General features: G+C 34.4%; 2 protein-coding genes and 1 pseudogene across 3 annotated transcripts; 1 reads left to right on the top strand and 2 right to left on the bottom strand.

Annotated features, from left to right (window-relative positions):
- The first annotated feature begins 3,643 nt into the window (after positions 1 to 3,643).
- LOC110671890 (glucuronoxylan 4-O-methyltransferase 1-like) lies at positions 3,644 to 5,203 on the top strand. Its single transcript, XM_021834508.2, has one exon. The coding sequence runs from the start codon at positions 3,852 to 3,854 to the stop codon at positions 4,803 to 4,805; it is 954 nt and encodes a 317-aa protein (XP_021690200.1). The 5' UTR covers positions 3,644 to 3,851; the 3' UTR covers positions 4,806 to 5,203.
- Positions 5,204 to 5,610: 407 nt separating this feature from the next.
- LOC110671869 (TITAN-like protein) lies at positions 5,611 to 12,247 on the bottom strand (annotated as a pseudogene).
- A 4,842-nt stretch (positions 12,248 to 17,089) lies between these two features.
- LOC110671910 (zinc finger protein SHOOT GRAVITROPISM 5) lies at positions 17,090 to 17,771 on the bottom strand. 2 transcript variants are annotated; one of them, XM_021834534.2, is made up of 2 exons: positions 17,614 to 17,771; positions 17,090 to 17,475 (listed from the first exon to the last, which is right to left on the bottom strand). In XM_021834534.2, exons 1-2 carry the CDS (start codon positions 17,715 to 17,717, stop codon positions 17,187 to 17,189), a joined length of 393 nt encoding a protein of 130 aa, XP_021690226.2. In that variant the 5' UTR covers positions 17,718 to 17,771; the 3' UTR covers positions 17,090 to 17,186. The 2 variants fall into 2 exon arrangements, with proteins under 2 accessions (XP_021690226.2, XP_021690225.2); XM_021834533.2 differs by having other exon boundaries at positions 17,090 to 17,769.
- Positions 17,772 to 18,247: the final 476 nt, after the last annotated feature.

Genomic DNA, 18,247 nt, shown 5'->3' with positions numbered 1-18,247 from the left:
GTGGTGATTATAGTGGAAAGACTCTGAAATTTGATTCAGTCTTGCTACTTTGCCATTATAAGCTTTCGTAGTGTTGAGAAACTTTAGAAACCAGTTTTCTTAAGTATCTTCAGAAAAGGAGTTCTGAACCTTGAAATTTTCATTTTCAGTGCCTGTTCATTACTCTATAAGACCACTTCCGTCCAGTTTCATCCTCACCGCCCTAATATTAGTACATTACTCTCCAAGCTCAACTTCATTCTGACCTGGTTCCCGTTACTTCGAGTAAGTACTAGTCTTTCAGCCGTCAGTTTTCACCTCTGCAAGATTTGTGGATTCCGGAGTCATTCCATCTGTCTCCTCAACTTCTCACAGGTAAGCGTCTAAACTATTATTTTGTCGAATACCCTTGCTTATTTTCTTCAGCTTTCTTTTGAAATTTCTTCTATATCCAGTTGCATTAAAATCTTAAAATAGATTGTCCAAGCGAATAGTTATTTCCTGTGTCTTCTATTTCATTTGAAAATTTCATTTATCGTCATTTAGTTTTCATTTCCTTCAAGAGTAGACGTTCAACTCACAGGTAACTTATAAATACTCAAAAGAACGTAGGCAGGGGTATTTCGATATGAGAGTTTTCAATCAAATAAAAATGACAAAACGATAGGTGTAACAAAAGATCGAATAGTAGGTCAAACAAATAAGTTATGAGGTCGGGCTAGGAAACGAGCCCAGGTGATAACATAATAGAGCGGGAATCGAGATAGGATCAGATCTCCGACTAGTGATTAAAAGAGATCGGATATCACCAATCAAAGAATTCTGATAAGGCGATCACATAGGAGATTGGTGAAAAGTTCGGTCTTACATCCACTCTCTAGTTATAAGGCTCAGTGGGTCAGGAAAAGCTTGGCAGGGGTTTCTTGCACTCTCGGTCACTAGAATCTTTAGTTCATAGTTCTTATAAAATGCAATTCCGATAAACACCTTAAGGATTAACATCGTCACTCTAGCCCCCCTAATTACAAATTTTAATTTATGAAGAGCACAATGTTAAAACTGCTTACCCTCGTTGAGGGACGAGATGAGGTGCCTAACACCTTCCCCACTCGTATACGGACCCCAAACCTAGAATCTCTATTTTCGAAGTGGTTTTTTCTTAATTTACTTTTACAAATGGTTTTCTTTAATTTTCCTCAAAATTAAAGTGGCGAATCCTCACTTTTCCCACTTCTGTGAGAACTTGTCCAGGCGACCACAAAAACCCTTGCGACAATTGTATACATGGTTGACGTTCCGTATTTTATGTCCCATGGTATGACGGCCCGAGATACCATGGTGTCCAGTGCCCAGTGACCCGCTTATCCAGTTTAGTCAGCCTGTCATAGGTTACTTAAGCAGAGAAATAAATTAAGAATATTAGCAATTAAAAATATTAGAAATTTAAATAAATGAGTTAGAAAGACTTGAAAAGAATTAGTTAGAATTAAGAATATTAGTTATTATAAAATGATTCAAACATCTAGAAAATGTTGAGTGAAATGACAAAAAATTAGCAAAATAGATATCATTTAAATAAATAATTATAACTGCATCTTCTAAAATAACATGAACAGAAATTTAATATACTAATATATTTTGTATTTTGTATATTACTACAGTAAACTTAGGAAATAAGCGATTCCAAATATCAATATAATATGACAAAAGATAATTAATATTAGGAATTCCATATGAAATGAAAATAATTCTTGATTACGCAAATTAGACTCTATTTTTATCTTTATTTGTATATTTTATTTTCTTATTATATTATTGCACTATTAAGCAGCAATGCTTAGCGCGATGAATTTATTTCCTCGCACAGGTACTGAAGCTAAAACCTAGTGGACATTAGACTGGGATTTTTGAAGTCCGGATCTGCAAAAGTATTAGAAGTGTATAAGGTTATCAACTCCTCAGCAATGCATATAGATAGGGCTCACAAAAGTAATATTATGTATTTTGTGTATTGTAATTAGTTATTATGTTGAAATGTAAATTATGGAATTGTAATTAATTTGTATATCATGTAATTTGTGAATTTATGTAATTAGTTTGTATATTGTATAATTAATAAAAATTTAAAAATTTTGATATATGAATTGAACATGGAATGAGTTGCAAGAGTTGAATGTGAAATGATTATGATAAGCATGGATGATATTTTTATTGTAAAATATTATTGAAAATTTCAAGCAGGTGAATAATGAAATACGCCAACTAGATAAAAATAAAGGAAACTCCGTCAATTTCTCCTATGAATTTAATTGATATTAAAATATAACGAGAATAAAATTATTAAAGAAATAAAGTAAAATAAAATAAGATGCTCCGGCATCGGGTGTGACATGTCTTGCTCAACTACTCTGTAAACGGGTAAGAGATGCACACCAGTCCTCCATTGCAGTTGAACCTAACTTCTCTGTTGCATTACTCCAACCACAAATGTCAATTGTATCTCTCAATTCATTGGAGGAAAGCTATTATCATAACAAGAAAACTTATTCTCATTTTCTCAGTATTCCTTAAAATTAATGCTGTATTTTTAAAGCTGTCTTCAAGCTGTTCCGCTCCTTCATCAAGGACCCAATATGTAATTTCCTGTGAAGCATTAGCTTGTGGACTACCACAAAGATTAAATGACACACACACACACTATCAAACTCTCTCTCATTCAGTTGGGTTTACTGAAAATTTGTTAAAAAATGGATATGAGGCTTGTAGATAGAGCAGGATTAGAGTTCATTCAGATTTTTATTTCGGGGAAGGAGGAAAAAAAATTATTGCAACATTCAGTTTTTTCAAGTAACAGGACAATTACAATTTCAACATATAAAAATTGCATCTCATTCATGCTTAGGAATAGAATAGAAGATAATAAATAGAAAAATTTTGTTAGGAGAGGAATGTAACTTCTAGAAATTGCACTTAAATCTTCACATGCACCTTCACTGTATATGAGCTCAAGAGGGTCACAATTCACAAGACTTCATCTATCAACAAGCTTAGGCGAGCAGAACTATCAATTAGCAGTGGCACAGATATTTCCATGGCGCCTATATCACTTCCCTAGAGCAAGAAGGGGCTAGGATATCACTTCCAACTTCCCAGTCTCTTTCTAAAGAGTCCCCTGAAAAGGTACCATATGCCTGCAACTAGGTGAGGAAGTTAACTTCAACCTTCTAGATAATTATGTAATTTCTTCATCCACCTTCAGGACATAGTAACAAATCGCACAGGACTCTAGTTGAGGTTTAGAGGATATAATGTGAGCTTTGATTCTTACTTCGTAAGGCAAGGGTTCACCAGTTAGGCTTTAAGGAATTGAAGTAGACATCAGTGTCATCAGAAATAGGATGACCAGTGAGGTTGATGAAGTCGAGATTTGATTGAAAGCAACCCCGCAACTACACACTAGCCTCCTTCAGCTTCACTCATACGGAACAAACGAGCCCAAAAAGGGCAAAATGACAAATGTGAACCAACGAACCACTTTACTACAAGTTTCATGACCCAAGTCACCATCCTAAAAAATAAATAAATAAACAAACCAACCCTTTCATTATTTTTTTCGCAACTGATACACATGGACAGCATTGATTTGTAAAATCGTAATCACAGCAATTAGGTAACTAGCTGACAGCTCCTTGAAAGAAGATAACACTTGAAACAAAAGCAAAAGCTCATTCCTTCTTCCTCACTCAAGACAATACAAAGGAGAAATCGTCATTATTACACACGCTGTCATAGAAAAACCCACCAACACCTTGCAAGGAAGAGATGCGATCTTCAAAGTGCACTGCTGAAAGGAAGAGGCAAGCAACAAAAAAATGCCCCCAGAGGTACCTCATTACCGTTCCTTTGCAACTCCTTTAGTTAAGTTTTCAGCTCCAAGCTCACCTGAAGCATATATCACTCTGCCCATTGGCCGCAAATATTTCAGAGGAAAGAAAACTATGAAAATTTCTGCAAGAAAAATCATACCTCTGCTTGTTTTCATTTTATCAACCATCTCTATCCTTAGACTTCTTAGACTTGCAACCACTACATCTTCAGCTCCTCCGCTGCCTGCTCTGCAGCACACATGTTATTCTCTCTCTCCAAAATGCACCAACGTTTCATCACATGTGCCTGGCAGTCAAACCACTCAACAAAAAACCTATGCCAATTCAACCACTCTCATGAAAAAGGAATTTAAACTTCTATCTAATCTCATTAGACATAAAGCCCCCTGCAACCTCCTTATTTTTGGCCTTGAGCCCCAGTATCTAAAACTCTCCTCAATCAACTCAGGTGGCATCACTGTCCTTCTAGAGGACAATCCTGACAGGATAAGTGCAATCAGAGCAAAATCCAACAGTACTCAAATCTACAAGGTTGACTATCATATACCTGCAAAGAAAGCTTACAAACTGCTCAAGCATGCAAGAAAAAGTCCAGCTTGTGCACCTAGTGCAGGAAGGCTTCAAAATTCAACATGTAAACTTGCCTTAACAAATTTACCACAAGAAGTATATAAGCAGAAATGGGATGTAGTGGTGGTGGACGGACCAAGTGGGCACTCACCAGAGGCCCCAGGCAGGATGGCTGCAATCTACACAGCTGGTATAATAGCAAGAGCTGGAAACACAACAGACGTAGTAGTACATGATGTGGATCGAACAATTGAGAAGTGGTTTTCCTGGGAGTTCCTATGTGATGAGAACTTGGTTTCATCAAAGGGAAAGCTCTGGAATTTTAGGATCACAGGTAATTCAAATTCTACAAGGTTTTGCACAGACTGATGCTTTAATTTCTGAGGAGATCTCACAAAGAGTCAAGTCCCATCATTTCATGAACATTCTTCGCTGTGCCCAAGTACATAATGAAAGCCAAGTATTCATATGCCACAAATTTTTTCGCATGAGCGCCAAGATAATTCCAGTCAAGGGACAAGATCCGCAAAATATCAAGTTAATGCCATGCATTAGGGAACAATTCCAAGAACAAAGTATATAGCTACATATAATCGTGTAAATCCATATAGAAAAATACTTTCAGCCTTGAACCATATGCTGCTTTATCATTTTTTGTAAGTAGATTTATGCACAGAGTAGGATCACTGAGAATTGCATATTGTTAACAGGTTTGTCAACAAAAGGACCGTCTTTTAAGAAGAATACCAGTTTCTTGTATTGTACAACTCATTGCCCCAACTATTCTTAAACCTAAAAATGAATCATCTGTTCCACTAAATAATATAACAAATATCTATTTTAGTATTAGCATGCATTGTACTCAGGCTCAGTTTGGGCTTGTGGTTGCAAGGTGAAAATTTTATTTTTTAAAAAATATTATTTGAGGCCATTGAAAAAGGTTATTTAATTGTTTTGAAGTTCTTATCACTAAAACATATCAAATTTAACTTTAAATTAATTTTTAATATCTTCTAACTACTATTTAAGGAGGTGATTTCCTGAAAAACCTTCAAATAGCTAGCGCGCGCGTATGTGTGTGTGTGCTTGTCTCATGGCTACTATAACGACTGAATAAAGAACACACATTGCTATGAATTTCACATAGCAGATAGAATGTAGTAATTGCAACATATATCCTAACTCTGGTAAATTGCGACATTTAACAAACCAATAATCTCTCTTCTGTAACATGAGATGTGGCACACTGAACAAGTATCAAGTATCAACCGCCACCACATTGAGTGTCATCATGATTACAACACAAAACACAACAGCTTATTTACCACTTCTAGACTGAAGTTCACCAATATCCCTTTTCACCTTAAACAGCAACATTCAACTCAGTTGATCTCAAAATCGAAGGCAACAGGTAATGCCAGAACAATATAAGTATTAACCTCTCACCGCATCTATTACCTGCACTATCATTCATCTACATGATGATTGCCATAATCCTTGACCATCATTCGCTTGCATCCCTTAGCTGTGTTGGAGAGCAAAATATAAAAATGCACAGGGCTGAGGAAATTCATTTATATAAACAAAACATGAAACAGTTTTACAAATTAATACAATTGATGCCAAACCCGGTTACAATCTTTTTATCTAAGAAACAAAAGACTTTCATTGAGCATACCACCTCAAATTAGTGAGACTCTTATCATTGCAGAGGTGTATTATTTTTCCTTCCAAGTCCAAGATAGAGCTACATTTTAGAACACTACATGTTTTTGCAACTCCATTACTGTGAAGTTGAGAGTTCCCACTCCAATCATCTAAGGTCCAAAAGAAACCCATCGAGGGGATTTGGGAACCAAATTTATACCAGCCACACATGCAGAAGCATTCCACATGAAAAATTTAACCAATGGCATAGCAATCTATGCACAGTTCCAAGTTTCTCTAATCAAATTCGCTGGTACAGACATAGTTCCTTTTTGAGAAGTTAATGCATTCCATTTCAGAACTCAAAAGAAGGATAACTTAGCAATTATAAGTTGCTTTAGCAGGTTATAATAGGTCCCATATTTACAGACACAGAAAATCATGTAACTGGAAAATAAAAGAATGCAATATAGTTGGTAAAATGAAACAAGTATATATTTCAATAATCTTACCTTACTCTACCGTGAAAAAGGAAAATATCAAATGTCATACAACATACTACACAAGAATTTGGTGCTTACCGTTCTTTTACTAATGTAAGGCTCTATTTGAATAGGCATCTTAGAATGACTTCCAACCTTGCACAATTTTTGTTTCTCCTCCTCAAATTCTTTTCTAGATTCCTTTCTTACTTCCAGATTGCCAAACCCTACCAAAATTGGGAAACCAGTTAGCATCGCAATCACCGCTGACAATTTCTCCTCTCTTCTCCATCTCCAGCTCAATTTTTCTCCATTCTGCCCAAGCAGCTCCCACCCTTTTTGGATTTAATTTTTTCTCAGGCTTGGTTATGACGGAGATAAAGCTATTTGAGATTGATTTTAATTCAGCATGCAGCTGACTTTCTTCAGTTGCATCAAACCAAGGAGGAGGGGCTCCAGTATGCACATTTCCTCCAGTCTTTTTGGGAGTCATGGCAGAAATTTGAGTGATAGGCATGGCAGAAATGTGAGTTATATTCTGTGAATCTGACAAGATTGGGATTACCTTCAAATGAAACACCATGCTAATAACTAGACATGGCCAACAGGCTGAACCAAAGCGGAACTGGAACTGCAGTGCCACATGGTTCCAGTTCTGGTTTGATTACGACTTGATCAAATCCAACAGTTGAAATTTTTTAAAGTTTTTAATTTATTTAAATAAAAAAAAGAAAAATATGGTTTTGACCCTGAACCAAACCAGACAGTTCCAGTCGAGCTCAAATCTGGTTTTGACAGGTTCAGGTTCTTAACTGGCCCTTGGCAGGGTCTACTAATAACACTCCAAACTTCATGCGTAATCTATTCAAAAATACATGCCATTCAAATGATATATGGTACCCTGATGAATAGTTCAAGGAAGTAGAGAGAAAGAGGAGAAAGAGGAAATCAAACATGGTCAAAGATGATTACCCAGTGAACTGCTCTCTCCGTTTACCATTCCTCCAACCTGATAAACTTGGCACTGCAATACAAATAAAAAATCATACATTTTTTCCTTCAAAACTACAAGTAAACATAAAGAAAAGAAATATTGTCTCGAAGTGCATGATGTAACTATGCATAAACCACAATAGAAAATGCAACGGCATACAAAAGTCAAGGGGAATTGTCAGAGAAGGAAAAAGCACATATGATATTGTTCAAATATGAAATAAGATACAAATATATTGCAATGCCTGACCATACAGAAGAACCACAAATGAAAACTGGACCAAGGAATATAAATGTAATTTTTTGCACAAAGCAATGAAAAGACAGTAAATCAACTTTCCTATCAACAATGCTAAATAGTATAATATGCAAAGAACACGTCATCTCCAAATGCATATGCATGAACTCATCCTTCATGCAAATAATCAGAAAAATAGTACCAGGATCATACCAAAAAATAGTTATCAAACTAATAACAAGATCCATGGAGAAATGCTAAACAAGGATTCACATTATATAGCTTTCCATGTACCTAACCCACCTCCAAAGAACAGCAAAGGAAAAAAAAATCCCTCAGCAAACGATCATCTGATTGAAAAGAATACTCAACTAAGCCTTTATCCAAAAAATTTGGAGTCGGCTATATGGATTCGCTTTCTCCACTCTAAACGATTTTAGGTTAAATACTCAGAAATTTGTAATGCTTCTAGGTCATGTTGTACTACTCTCCTCCAAGTCAATTTAGGTCTACCCCTTTTTTTTCTTTCTATCCTCTAACTTAATGTGTTCTACTTGTCTAACTGGAGCCTCCGTATATCTACGCTTTACATGACCAAACCACCTCATTCTCCCTTTTCTCAACTTATCCTCAATTGGCATCACTCCTACCTTTTCTCTAATACTCTCATTAGAAACTTTATCGAGTCTAGTATGGCCACTCATCCACCTTAACATTCTCATCTCTGCAACTCTTATCTTAGATGCATACGACTCCTTCAATGCCCAACATTCACTACAATATAACATAGCCGGTCGTATGGCTGTACGGTAAAATTTTCTTTTCAACTTATTGGGAATCTTGCGATCACATAAAACTCCCGTGGCACGTCTCCACTTCAACCATCCGGCTTTAATCCTATGACTAACATCCTCCTCACATCCCCCATCTACTTGAAGGACTAAGCCGAGATATTTAAAATGATTACTTTGGGACAGTACCACTCCATCCAAACTAACTCCTTCCCTATCACCAGTTTGACCTTCACTGAACTTGCAATGCATGTATTATGTCTTCGTTCTAATTAACTTAAAACCCTTTGACTCTAAAGTATTTCTCCAAAGCTCTAACTTTCTATTGACTCCTTCTCGCGTCTCATCTATCAGAACAATATCATCCGCAAACATCATGCACTAAGGAATACTCTCTTGTATATGTTTCGTCAATTCATCTAAAACTAATGTAAAAAGGTAAAGGCTTATAGCTGATCCTTGGTGTAATCCAATTGAGATCGGAAAATCTCTTCTGTCCCCTCCCACTGTGCGCACAATAGTAGTTGCTCCTTCATACATATCTTTCAACACTTGTATGTACCTAATAGATACCTTCTTTTGTTCTAACACACTCCATTAGACATCTTTTGGAACACTATCATAAGCCTTCTCCAAATCAATAAAAACCATATGTAGATCTTTCTTCACATCTCTATATTTCTCCATCAAGCTTTTAATGAGAAGGATCGCTTCCATAGTTGAACGATCAGGCATGAAGCCAAATTGATTGAGAGAGATAGAAGTATCATGATGTAGCCGACGCTCCACAACTCTCTCCCACAACTTCATAGTATAGATCATGAGTTTATTTCTCCTATAGTTCGAGCAACTCTGCATGTCTCCCTTATTTTTTAAAATATGTACTAAAATACTCCTCCTCCATTCATTAGACATTTTCTTTGAGTTTAGAATCTTATTAAATAATTTAGTTAACCATGCCACTCCCATATCTCCCAAACACTTCCACACTTCAATTGGTATTCCATCGAGTCCACAGGCTTTACCCACTTTCATTCTCTTAAGTGCTTCCTTTACTTCTAAAGATCTAATCCTTCTAGTATAATTCACATTTTTTCTATCGTTCTATAGTCTATATTCACGCTATTACCATTTTGACTATTATTAAAGAGATCATTAAAATAATCTCTCCATCTTTCTTTAATGTCCTCATCTTTCACCAACACTTTTCCTTTTTTATCCTTAATGCACCTAACTTGATTGAGATCTTGACATTTTCTTTCTCTCCTTCTTGCTAATCTATAAATATCTTTATCCCCTTCTTTAGTTTCAAGTTTCTCATATAACTTTTCAAAGGCCTGTGCTCCTGCTTGACTAACTGCCTTTTTTGCCTCTTTCTTTGCTATCTTGTACTGTTCATATGCCTCATTATCACATTTAGGTAATTTCTTATACCATTCCCTTTTTTCTCTTCACTACCTTTTGTACTTCCTCATTCCACCACCATCTCTCTTTTGAGGGTGATCCATGTCCTTTAGACTCTCCAAATACTTTTCTAACTACTTCTCTAATCTTTGAATCCATATCATAGAGTGTGACGAAATTTTTATGCTGGTTGTCACCTACCGCAACCCTCCTCCTTTATCCGGGTTTGGGACCGGCTAATTTCATCATAAATCTCATTTAATATCATTTTTAGTCATTTTAATAGTAAATATGCTTATAAGTTATTTTTTACCAAACACATTATTATCAATCACTTATAAGCACTTTAACCAAACACGTAACTACTTAAAATTTTAAATGCTTATAAGCTCAAATTAACTTATAAGTACTAGGCGCTTATAAGCTAATTTCGTAAGCTAAAACCTCTAAAAATCAATGTAAAGAATATGTATACTAAAATATAAAAAGTACTTGAAATTTTAGCCGCCTAGCAGAAAAAAGTTGCAAAAGTAACAAATAAATTTCCAATTTCTAGAAGCAAACTAAATTTACAGAGGAAATGTGTGAAGGATCCAACTCACCCTTCTATAATTAAGATCACCAGAGGATACTACACTTTTACGAGGCTGTTGACTATTCCAATTAATTGCATAATCCAAACACATAAACATACCAACAAAACAGCATTAAGTGTAAACTCCACACAGCAAAACTAAACATAAAACAAGCAAATTAGTTTATTGAACAAAAAAGATATCAAACAAACAAATTATCCACACCTGTTCAATCATTTGGATTCAATGCATCTGCAGGAATAGAAGAGACAGCATCATGTACAAATGACCCAACATTTGTAAACTGCTGAGAGTCCTGAATGGGATATCTGATACTCATTCATATGATTATGTAAAGGCATAACACTATCAGAAAGATTTGATCTAATAGGGTAAAAAATATAGCTTTCAAAGGTATTTATATTTTGTGGTTGAGTTCATTTCGGACATCATTTGAAGGTTCAACTTCAAGCACATGAGATTCATCACTGGATGATGCATCCTCATTCTCTAGTGATTTGCACTTCCTTTCCCACTACAATCACCAAAAATGAGCACTAGTCAGCAAGCCATTTTGTACATTATTCCTCTATGCAATTATATCCTTTTTTTTTTTCTTTTTTTCTCTCATCAAGGAACCACAAAAAGATAATGCTACAAAAGAATCAAGTAAATATTTTCTTTTCTCTTCTGAGTGCTTGCAACAACCAGATAATCGTAATTAAACCACAGAGATCCCGTGCAACCAACAATTCAACAGCCATTTGATTTTTGAGCAATATGATGAAATGATGATACCTTAGCTACACCAGCTTCCAAAAATCGAGAAGCATCCGTGCGATCCATGTCACCACCATATTTCCACAGCAAGTGCTTCAAGTTCTTCACATGACCCACTTTGCCAGATGATTTATTGCATTAGCACTGCTTTTTTGGGAAGGAAAAAAAATAAATATAAGAAGAGTAATTGAAATATTGAATTACCACATAGAAAACAACAGCAAAACGATTATGCATAATTTTACTGAAGAGAATCAAAGCAAAGAAATAAAAATAGTACAACTAAGAGAATTTCATTGCAAAAATTTGGCTTCCAACAGAAAATTTTACAAAACTAACCCCATACTGAACCCAATACATACAAAAACTTCCCTTTCTTCTAAATAGAAATTCTTTCGTTTTCACCTTCTCCTGGTAACTAATCTTAAATTCTTCACTGTGAAAGCTATACTAAACTCTCCACAGTTTAGCAAAAAATCAATATAATTGTGCAAAATAAAAATAGAATTAATCCACAGAAAAGCAATAACAGAAGAAGGTTAAGACTTGAGCGAAGTGATGAATAACACGGAATTTTAAATAAGTCTGTTTTTTTAATTTTCATTTGATGCAGAGCAATTCAAACCCTCACCAAGCGAAGGAGCTGCCTATGTCGTCGATGTCAGTATCGCAGAAAACGCTCCAGCAGCAGATTGCGACAGTTGTGTTCGGGGCCAAGAACACTAGGGTTTTTGAGAAAGAATCGAATGTCCGGGAGCTTGCTCTGGAATCGAGAGACGAAAGCAGAGAGGGACTTCTTGTGGATAGGAAAGTACTTGTGGCGCTGTCCTTGATCTTGATTCAGATTGCAAACCTTGCAAAACTCGAATTCACTCTTCTTCTTCTTCTCTTCTTCTTCTTCTTATTATTATTATTACTATTATTTCTTTGCTTTATCGATCTTCTGATTTTTTACCAAGGTTCAAAGATCGCATACTTCAGCTCTGCAAATCGGAGGTGGTCTCTGACGACGGCGTATGATACTGCAAGGTGAAAACGCACCGTTTTACCCTTCACGGGCATATTAAAGACCGTAGGTTCTAAAAACGCGTCGTTTTATTGGTATCTGTTCCCGCCAATTTCCGATTATCCTGAAAATAAAATGTGGTCAATCCTATCGGACAGAGTCAAAATAATTTTAAAAGATTAGTGCACCCTTTTTCACATTCTTATGAATCTATTCTTTTATTTTATTTTTTTTAAATTACTCTACAAGCACTGAGTCAAAGAGAAAGAAATAATATATATATATATGTGTGTGTGGGTAATTTGTGTTGGAAAAAATACTAATGAAAAATGGGAAATATATTAAGGGATTCATTCAAATAAAAATAATTTTACACTATATTTTAGCATTTCCCCTTAATATATACAGAAATTTGCAATATTTAAAAATTTAAATAGAATATTAAAATTAATTAATCAAAAAATTAAAATAAAAATAAAAATATAGGAATAAATCTGCATTATCAAATGAAGAAAGAGTAAGAGACTCTTGCAAATCAACTTATTTCTGCATTATCATTATTGAAATAGATAAAGCTCCCTCATCACTCATCTCTGCTGCTAATTATGCAGTAGTGTGATTCACTTTTCCACATGGTTTGAGCTTGAGAGTTTGGGAGTCACCATAAACTAGTATTGCCCGACACATCTAAAGTGAGTTGCCTTTTTCTTTTTGCCTTTTTCTTTTTTATTAATTTAGACATGACCTGAATAGACAATAAATATCTTCAACAATTTTCTTTTTTTTTTTTTCTGGGGTTTATGTAATACTATGAAAAGGATGGAGAAGAGTCTTGTTTGAAGAAAATTTACCTTATTATTAAGTACCAGAAAGTGAAAATTGAAAATGGAATTCTCACATGAAAGCATATCAACTCCACCATATTTTGTCCCCCTCTTAATTCAAATACTTTCCTTTTGCTTCCTTCCAAAATTTGACTATAAATGATTGGCACTGTCTTTTTGTAGGAATGCCCAGACCAGATTCTCTTCTGCTGTTAGCAGTAATAATGCATCAGCACTAAAAACATCATCATGATCTTCTTGAATTTTATGTCTTCAGATAGGCATTTAAATGTACAGGACCTTGAAGCTTCGTAATTAATTATTCACAATACAAAAATTATGATAAGCATGGATCGATATATCGCTAATGAAACTTGATGAGGACCTGTCAGTTTCGGGAGCAGGTAACTTACGAGAAAAACCTGGTATGGGGGACATATATAGCACCCATGTATGGCAATGGGATAAGGGGTGATGAGTTCTGATCAGTCCTCTTTACAATTCATTTCAAGTTCTGGATCTATGATTATGACACATCTACATCAAACTTTCAGGGTAGAAATACAGTATCGGGTTCATGATAATATGTGGACAAACTGAAAAAGACAAATGTTAAGCTTTTGTCATGATGACTAGTTTGATGTCTCAGCAACTATGTCCTACAACTTTATCTTTGGTTATCAACTTTATGGAAGAGTTGATACCTCTTGCATTTCTCTGATTGTATCCAAATAAAAGATACAGGACAAGGCCCCTATAATGCAAGTGGCCTTATTCGGAGTCCGGTCTCTGATTAGTATGATTATCATTTAATTATGCAACTCAATAAGGATACGGTCAATAAATAGTTTTTTTGTTAGTTTCCAGCCCTAAAGATACTGGCTTCCCACTTCGCATGCAAAGAAAACTTCGTTGAGATATTGAGATATCATTATCATTTTAGTAGATCATATTCAAAACAAATGAAGGGAATTCGACGATCTCGTCCAGGCTTATAGCAAAGATGGTCGGTCATTACAGAACAGCATGGAGCAATATTATTGTTGAATCTTCAAGCATTAAAAAGCTTGAAAGTGATCCTAATGTCCCTTTCAAGTTCTGTGATCAACAATGGCTTTATTGCATATATAAGCAAGACAACCAAATTAAGTATCTCTTATGGCTATTAATTAACAGATTAGGATTAGCTTTATTTCTTCAGATGGTCTCTTTGGTGTTAGCAAATCTACTTTTCAGAAGGACCTAATTTTTGAAACTTGAAGATACTCTGCACCCACTGGATTATGTCTTGACCTCAGCAAAAGAATCAAGGGGCAGTGTATTATTGTAGATGACAGATTAACTGTATTTGAGCTATATGTTTGGAGGTTGCTGGAAAATCAGGCTAATATGGTTCTTGAGACGTCTTGAAATGGGTTACTGTTCCCCTTCTCTGACTGATGCTTTCAGTTGGGTCACCATCCTATCCAAAAATGCCTATATTCTGTTGGATCCTAGACATAGATAGTGGGTGTTTTGGCTTCTGATGAGCAAAATTTTAACAACTTGAATACAAGTGGATGTAACCATCCTTTTCGTGTCTTGTTCTTGATGAAATTTCTTGCTTTTTGTTCTGATTCATTTGCCTTTCTATCAAAATCATGGTTCTGAAAACTTGACTCTGATAGGCATCAGGTTTGACTCATTTAGGCTGCATCATCTGTTAAAATTGCCATAAGATTGGCTACAAGCACGATACATTGGTGTTTGGTGACAGCAGAGCACAAGCTCAAGGACATAACAAAACAAATCCATTGTTTTTGCCCCTTTTGTTAATTTGCCAGACATTCTTGTAGAGAGTTTCTGAGCCGAATTCTTCTTGAATCCCTGATAATCGAATATATAAGGCAGCGAAGTCCCAAGCCGACAGTTGTTTGGTACTTAAAACTATAATAATTGAGTTTTATCTCTGTGATATTGGAATTGAGATTTCTAATTTATCGTCTTTATTAAAATTAAATAAAATAAAATAAAAAACTATAATTAAGCTCTTGTCGTGTCATGTCAAATTCTATACTTTGTAATTTTTTAACTACTTTTAATCCTTTTAAGATTCTTGCTTACGCTTTTTATTATGCAATTCGGATAAGAATTAATTTGGGTTATTAGTTGGTTCGGCAGTCTTGCTTTCTTGTTGATTGTTGACAGATATGGCAGGCTATCTACTTGGGTGTATATTTTTCTTCATCTTAACACTCCACAATTTCCATCGATTAATGTATACGTCAGTTCAGGAAAATTCTTCCTTACACCAGCAGTGGTAACATTTGTGTGAAATCCAATTATAAATTTCAAATGTGATCGAAATTAGTAATCTTATTAAAAAAAAAAATAGTAAAAACAAGTAAATATATTTTATATTCGTTAGTTTACAAGGCTTTGATCTTATCTATTTCAAATATATCCTTTGAAATGACATTTTTTTAGTATAAAAATTATAAATACTCGATTATCTAATAGAATAAGAGATCAATATACAATCGATTGTTTAATCAAATATACTGAGAAAGATAATTTGATGAGGTTAGAAAAAATTAATATGCATTGTTATCAAGGCATGCAAACTCACAAACGATAACTATAATTTTTTTATAAAATTTTCATTAATGTAAAAAATATTAAAAATATTTAATATTAATTAGCTAATTTATTGAAATTAATTTTTTTCCACTATATGTAATTTTATAAAAAAAAAAAAAATTGCTCTCCTTAATTTAAAATCACTCTCTAAATTAGAGTGTGTGAATTATTTTTTGGATAAGACTCACTATAATTTTAAATAATATGTCAATTTCATATTACATAAGTGTACGTATTCGAGTGTATCCCGTTCAATTCATTAATATTGGTATGATTTATTTCTTACATGTCCATACTAAAATATTTTTCTTAAGTAGTAAACATGAAATGTCTCGAAATATAAGATTAGAATATTCAAGTATTGTGTGAAGATAATTCGAGGGTTCAATTAATGTGTTACATAGGATGGTTAGGTTTTTCTTTTGAATTATTCGTTGGGGTTAATTACGTGCAATCATATAGGTGTTTAATATGTTCGGATAACAATATAATGAGCCGATTAATTGTTAAATTTTTGGTGCGTGTACACATATATAATTAAAAATAAAAAATTAAATTTTAAACTTTATAATTTTAAAAATAATTTCAATATCATAAAGTAATTAACATTCATTATTTAATATAATTTATATAATTAAATAATAATCAAATAAAATTTTAATAAGGTAATGACTTAAAAATCAATTTCTGAATATAAGTTTCATTTAACTATATTTTATTAAATATGCACTAATTAAGTGCATGTATTTTTTTTTTAATGACATGGACAAGGAAATTATATGTAGATAATGATTGTACGTTAACTTCTAACTTACGGGTTCCCCTAAATGAGCTCTGTGGGAAGTTTGATAAATTCTGAAAATTAATTTATAATGACTGATCAGAGAAAAGAGGAAAGAAGAGAGGTGAGAACACCAGTCTTGCTCTTAAATCACATAATTAAGTGGGGCAAATCTAAATGTTTATATCTCTAGGTTTTTAACTACCAGAATCAAGAACAAAGGTATTAAATTTAGATACTTTTATCCCCAGACTAACCAGATATATGCCGATGTTGCCTATTCAAATATTGATAAACTAGGCATATCTTCGTTTATACCATAAAAAATGCATTGCTTGCTGAAAGTGCCGCTAAATTAATGATGATGATCAATAGTATGAGAGAAATGCAGATATTCTTTTCCATGCCACTTATGTTGTGTCTTTATATCTTTCCCTTCTTATATGTTCCAGTTGTAGAAAAGAAAAGAAAAGGAGCAAAAAAAAAAAAAAAAAAAAAAATCCAATACCCAAATATTCAAACTCAGCAATTTGGCCCCTATATAGAATATAATATCTTTCTCATCTTGTCTTCAAGGGTTTCAAATCTCATCACAAGCATATATATTAACTTAAGGCTTGAACCTTTGCCTGCAAGATTGGCAAGTGATCTCCATGCACGTAGAATCTATCTGCCTTGTGGCTCTCTCCTTCATTCTCTCCGCTTTTTCCACCTCTTCTCTAGCCCTTTGCCACATGTGTCTTGCCCTTGCAAACTCCGATTGCGCTAACTCTATCTCCTTCCTTGTCAGCTCCCTCACTCTCTCTGCATAAGCTTTTTCAATGGTAGCCAATCGAATTTGCTCAGCTGCCTGCCATTTCATCGCCTCCACGCAACTCGTATCCGCTTTATTTCCATCACTGAAATCACAAATGGAACCTGTTAAAACACAGTTAGATGGTGCCTGGATTGGACTCAGACTGATTGATAATTGCAAGTCTAGAGATGGTCCTCCAAATTGTTGATGATCAGACACCGTCGCCGATGATGATCGATACCTCAACGAAGAAAAATCAGGAGGCCGGGACCTCATCTGTGAATAAGAACAAGAAGAGTGTTGAGAAGGGAGTAGCTGCAACTCTTTCTGACCACCTTCCTCCATTGATACCCCACAAAAAGGAAGAGTATTAAGCTCTCAAGGAAACTATTAAGGTGGCAAGAGCCGGTGCCTATTTATAAAACTCATACCAACCCAAATTACCATCAAACCCATGGTTCTTAGGCTAATTATTAAATACAAGAGCTCTTTTAAATATAAATATTTAATTTTTTTAATAAAAAATGGGATTGATATTTTTTTAGTGAGAAGCATGTGTGCTAGAGAAACAATATTACTTAGCCACCTTCGACACTACGAATGACAAAAACACCCTTGCTCCTCATATTTACACAAGGTTCTGTTTGCTATCAACAATCGGTAAATGTGGGTGAAAGTAAAGGGTGTTTTAGGTACAGTGAGAATTCCGTTATAGAAAGAGCCAACAAAAACAACGGTTAAATTTCACCCGTGGATTTTATGTTGATAACAATATAGAACATAAATTTTAAAATTTAATGTAAAATCTCTCAAATTATAATAAAAGTAATTTTAAACCTTATATAACCTCAAATAGATAGTTTAAATGTAAAACA

The sequence above is a fragment of the Hevea brasiliensis genome, chromosome 13, assembly GCF_030052815.1.
Source record: "Hevea brasiliensis isolate MT/VB/25A 57/8 chromosome 13, ASM3005281v1, whole genome shotgun sequence".
NCBI classification, from domain to species: domain Eukaryota; kingdom Viridiplantae; phylum Streptophyta; class Magnoliopsida; order Malpighiales; family Euphorbiaceae; genus Hevea; species Hevea brasiliensis.
Note: the sequence above shows the minus strand (reverse complement) of the source record. Positions and strands in the feature narration are given on the sequence as shown.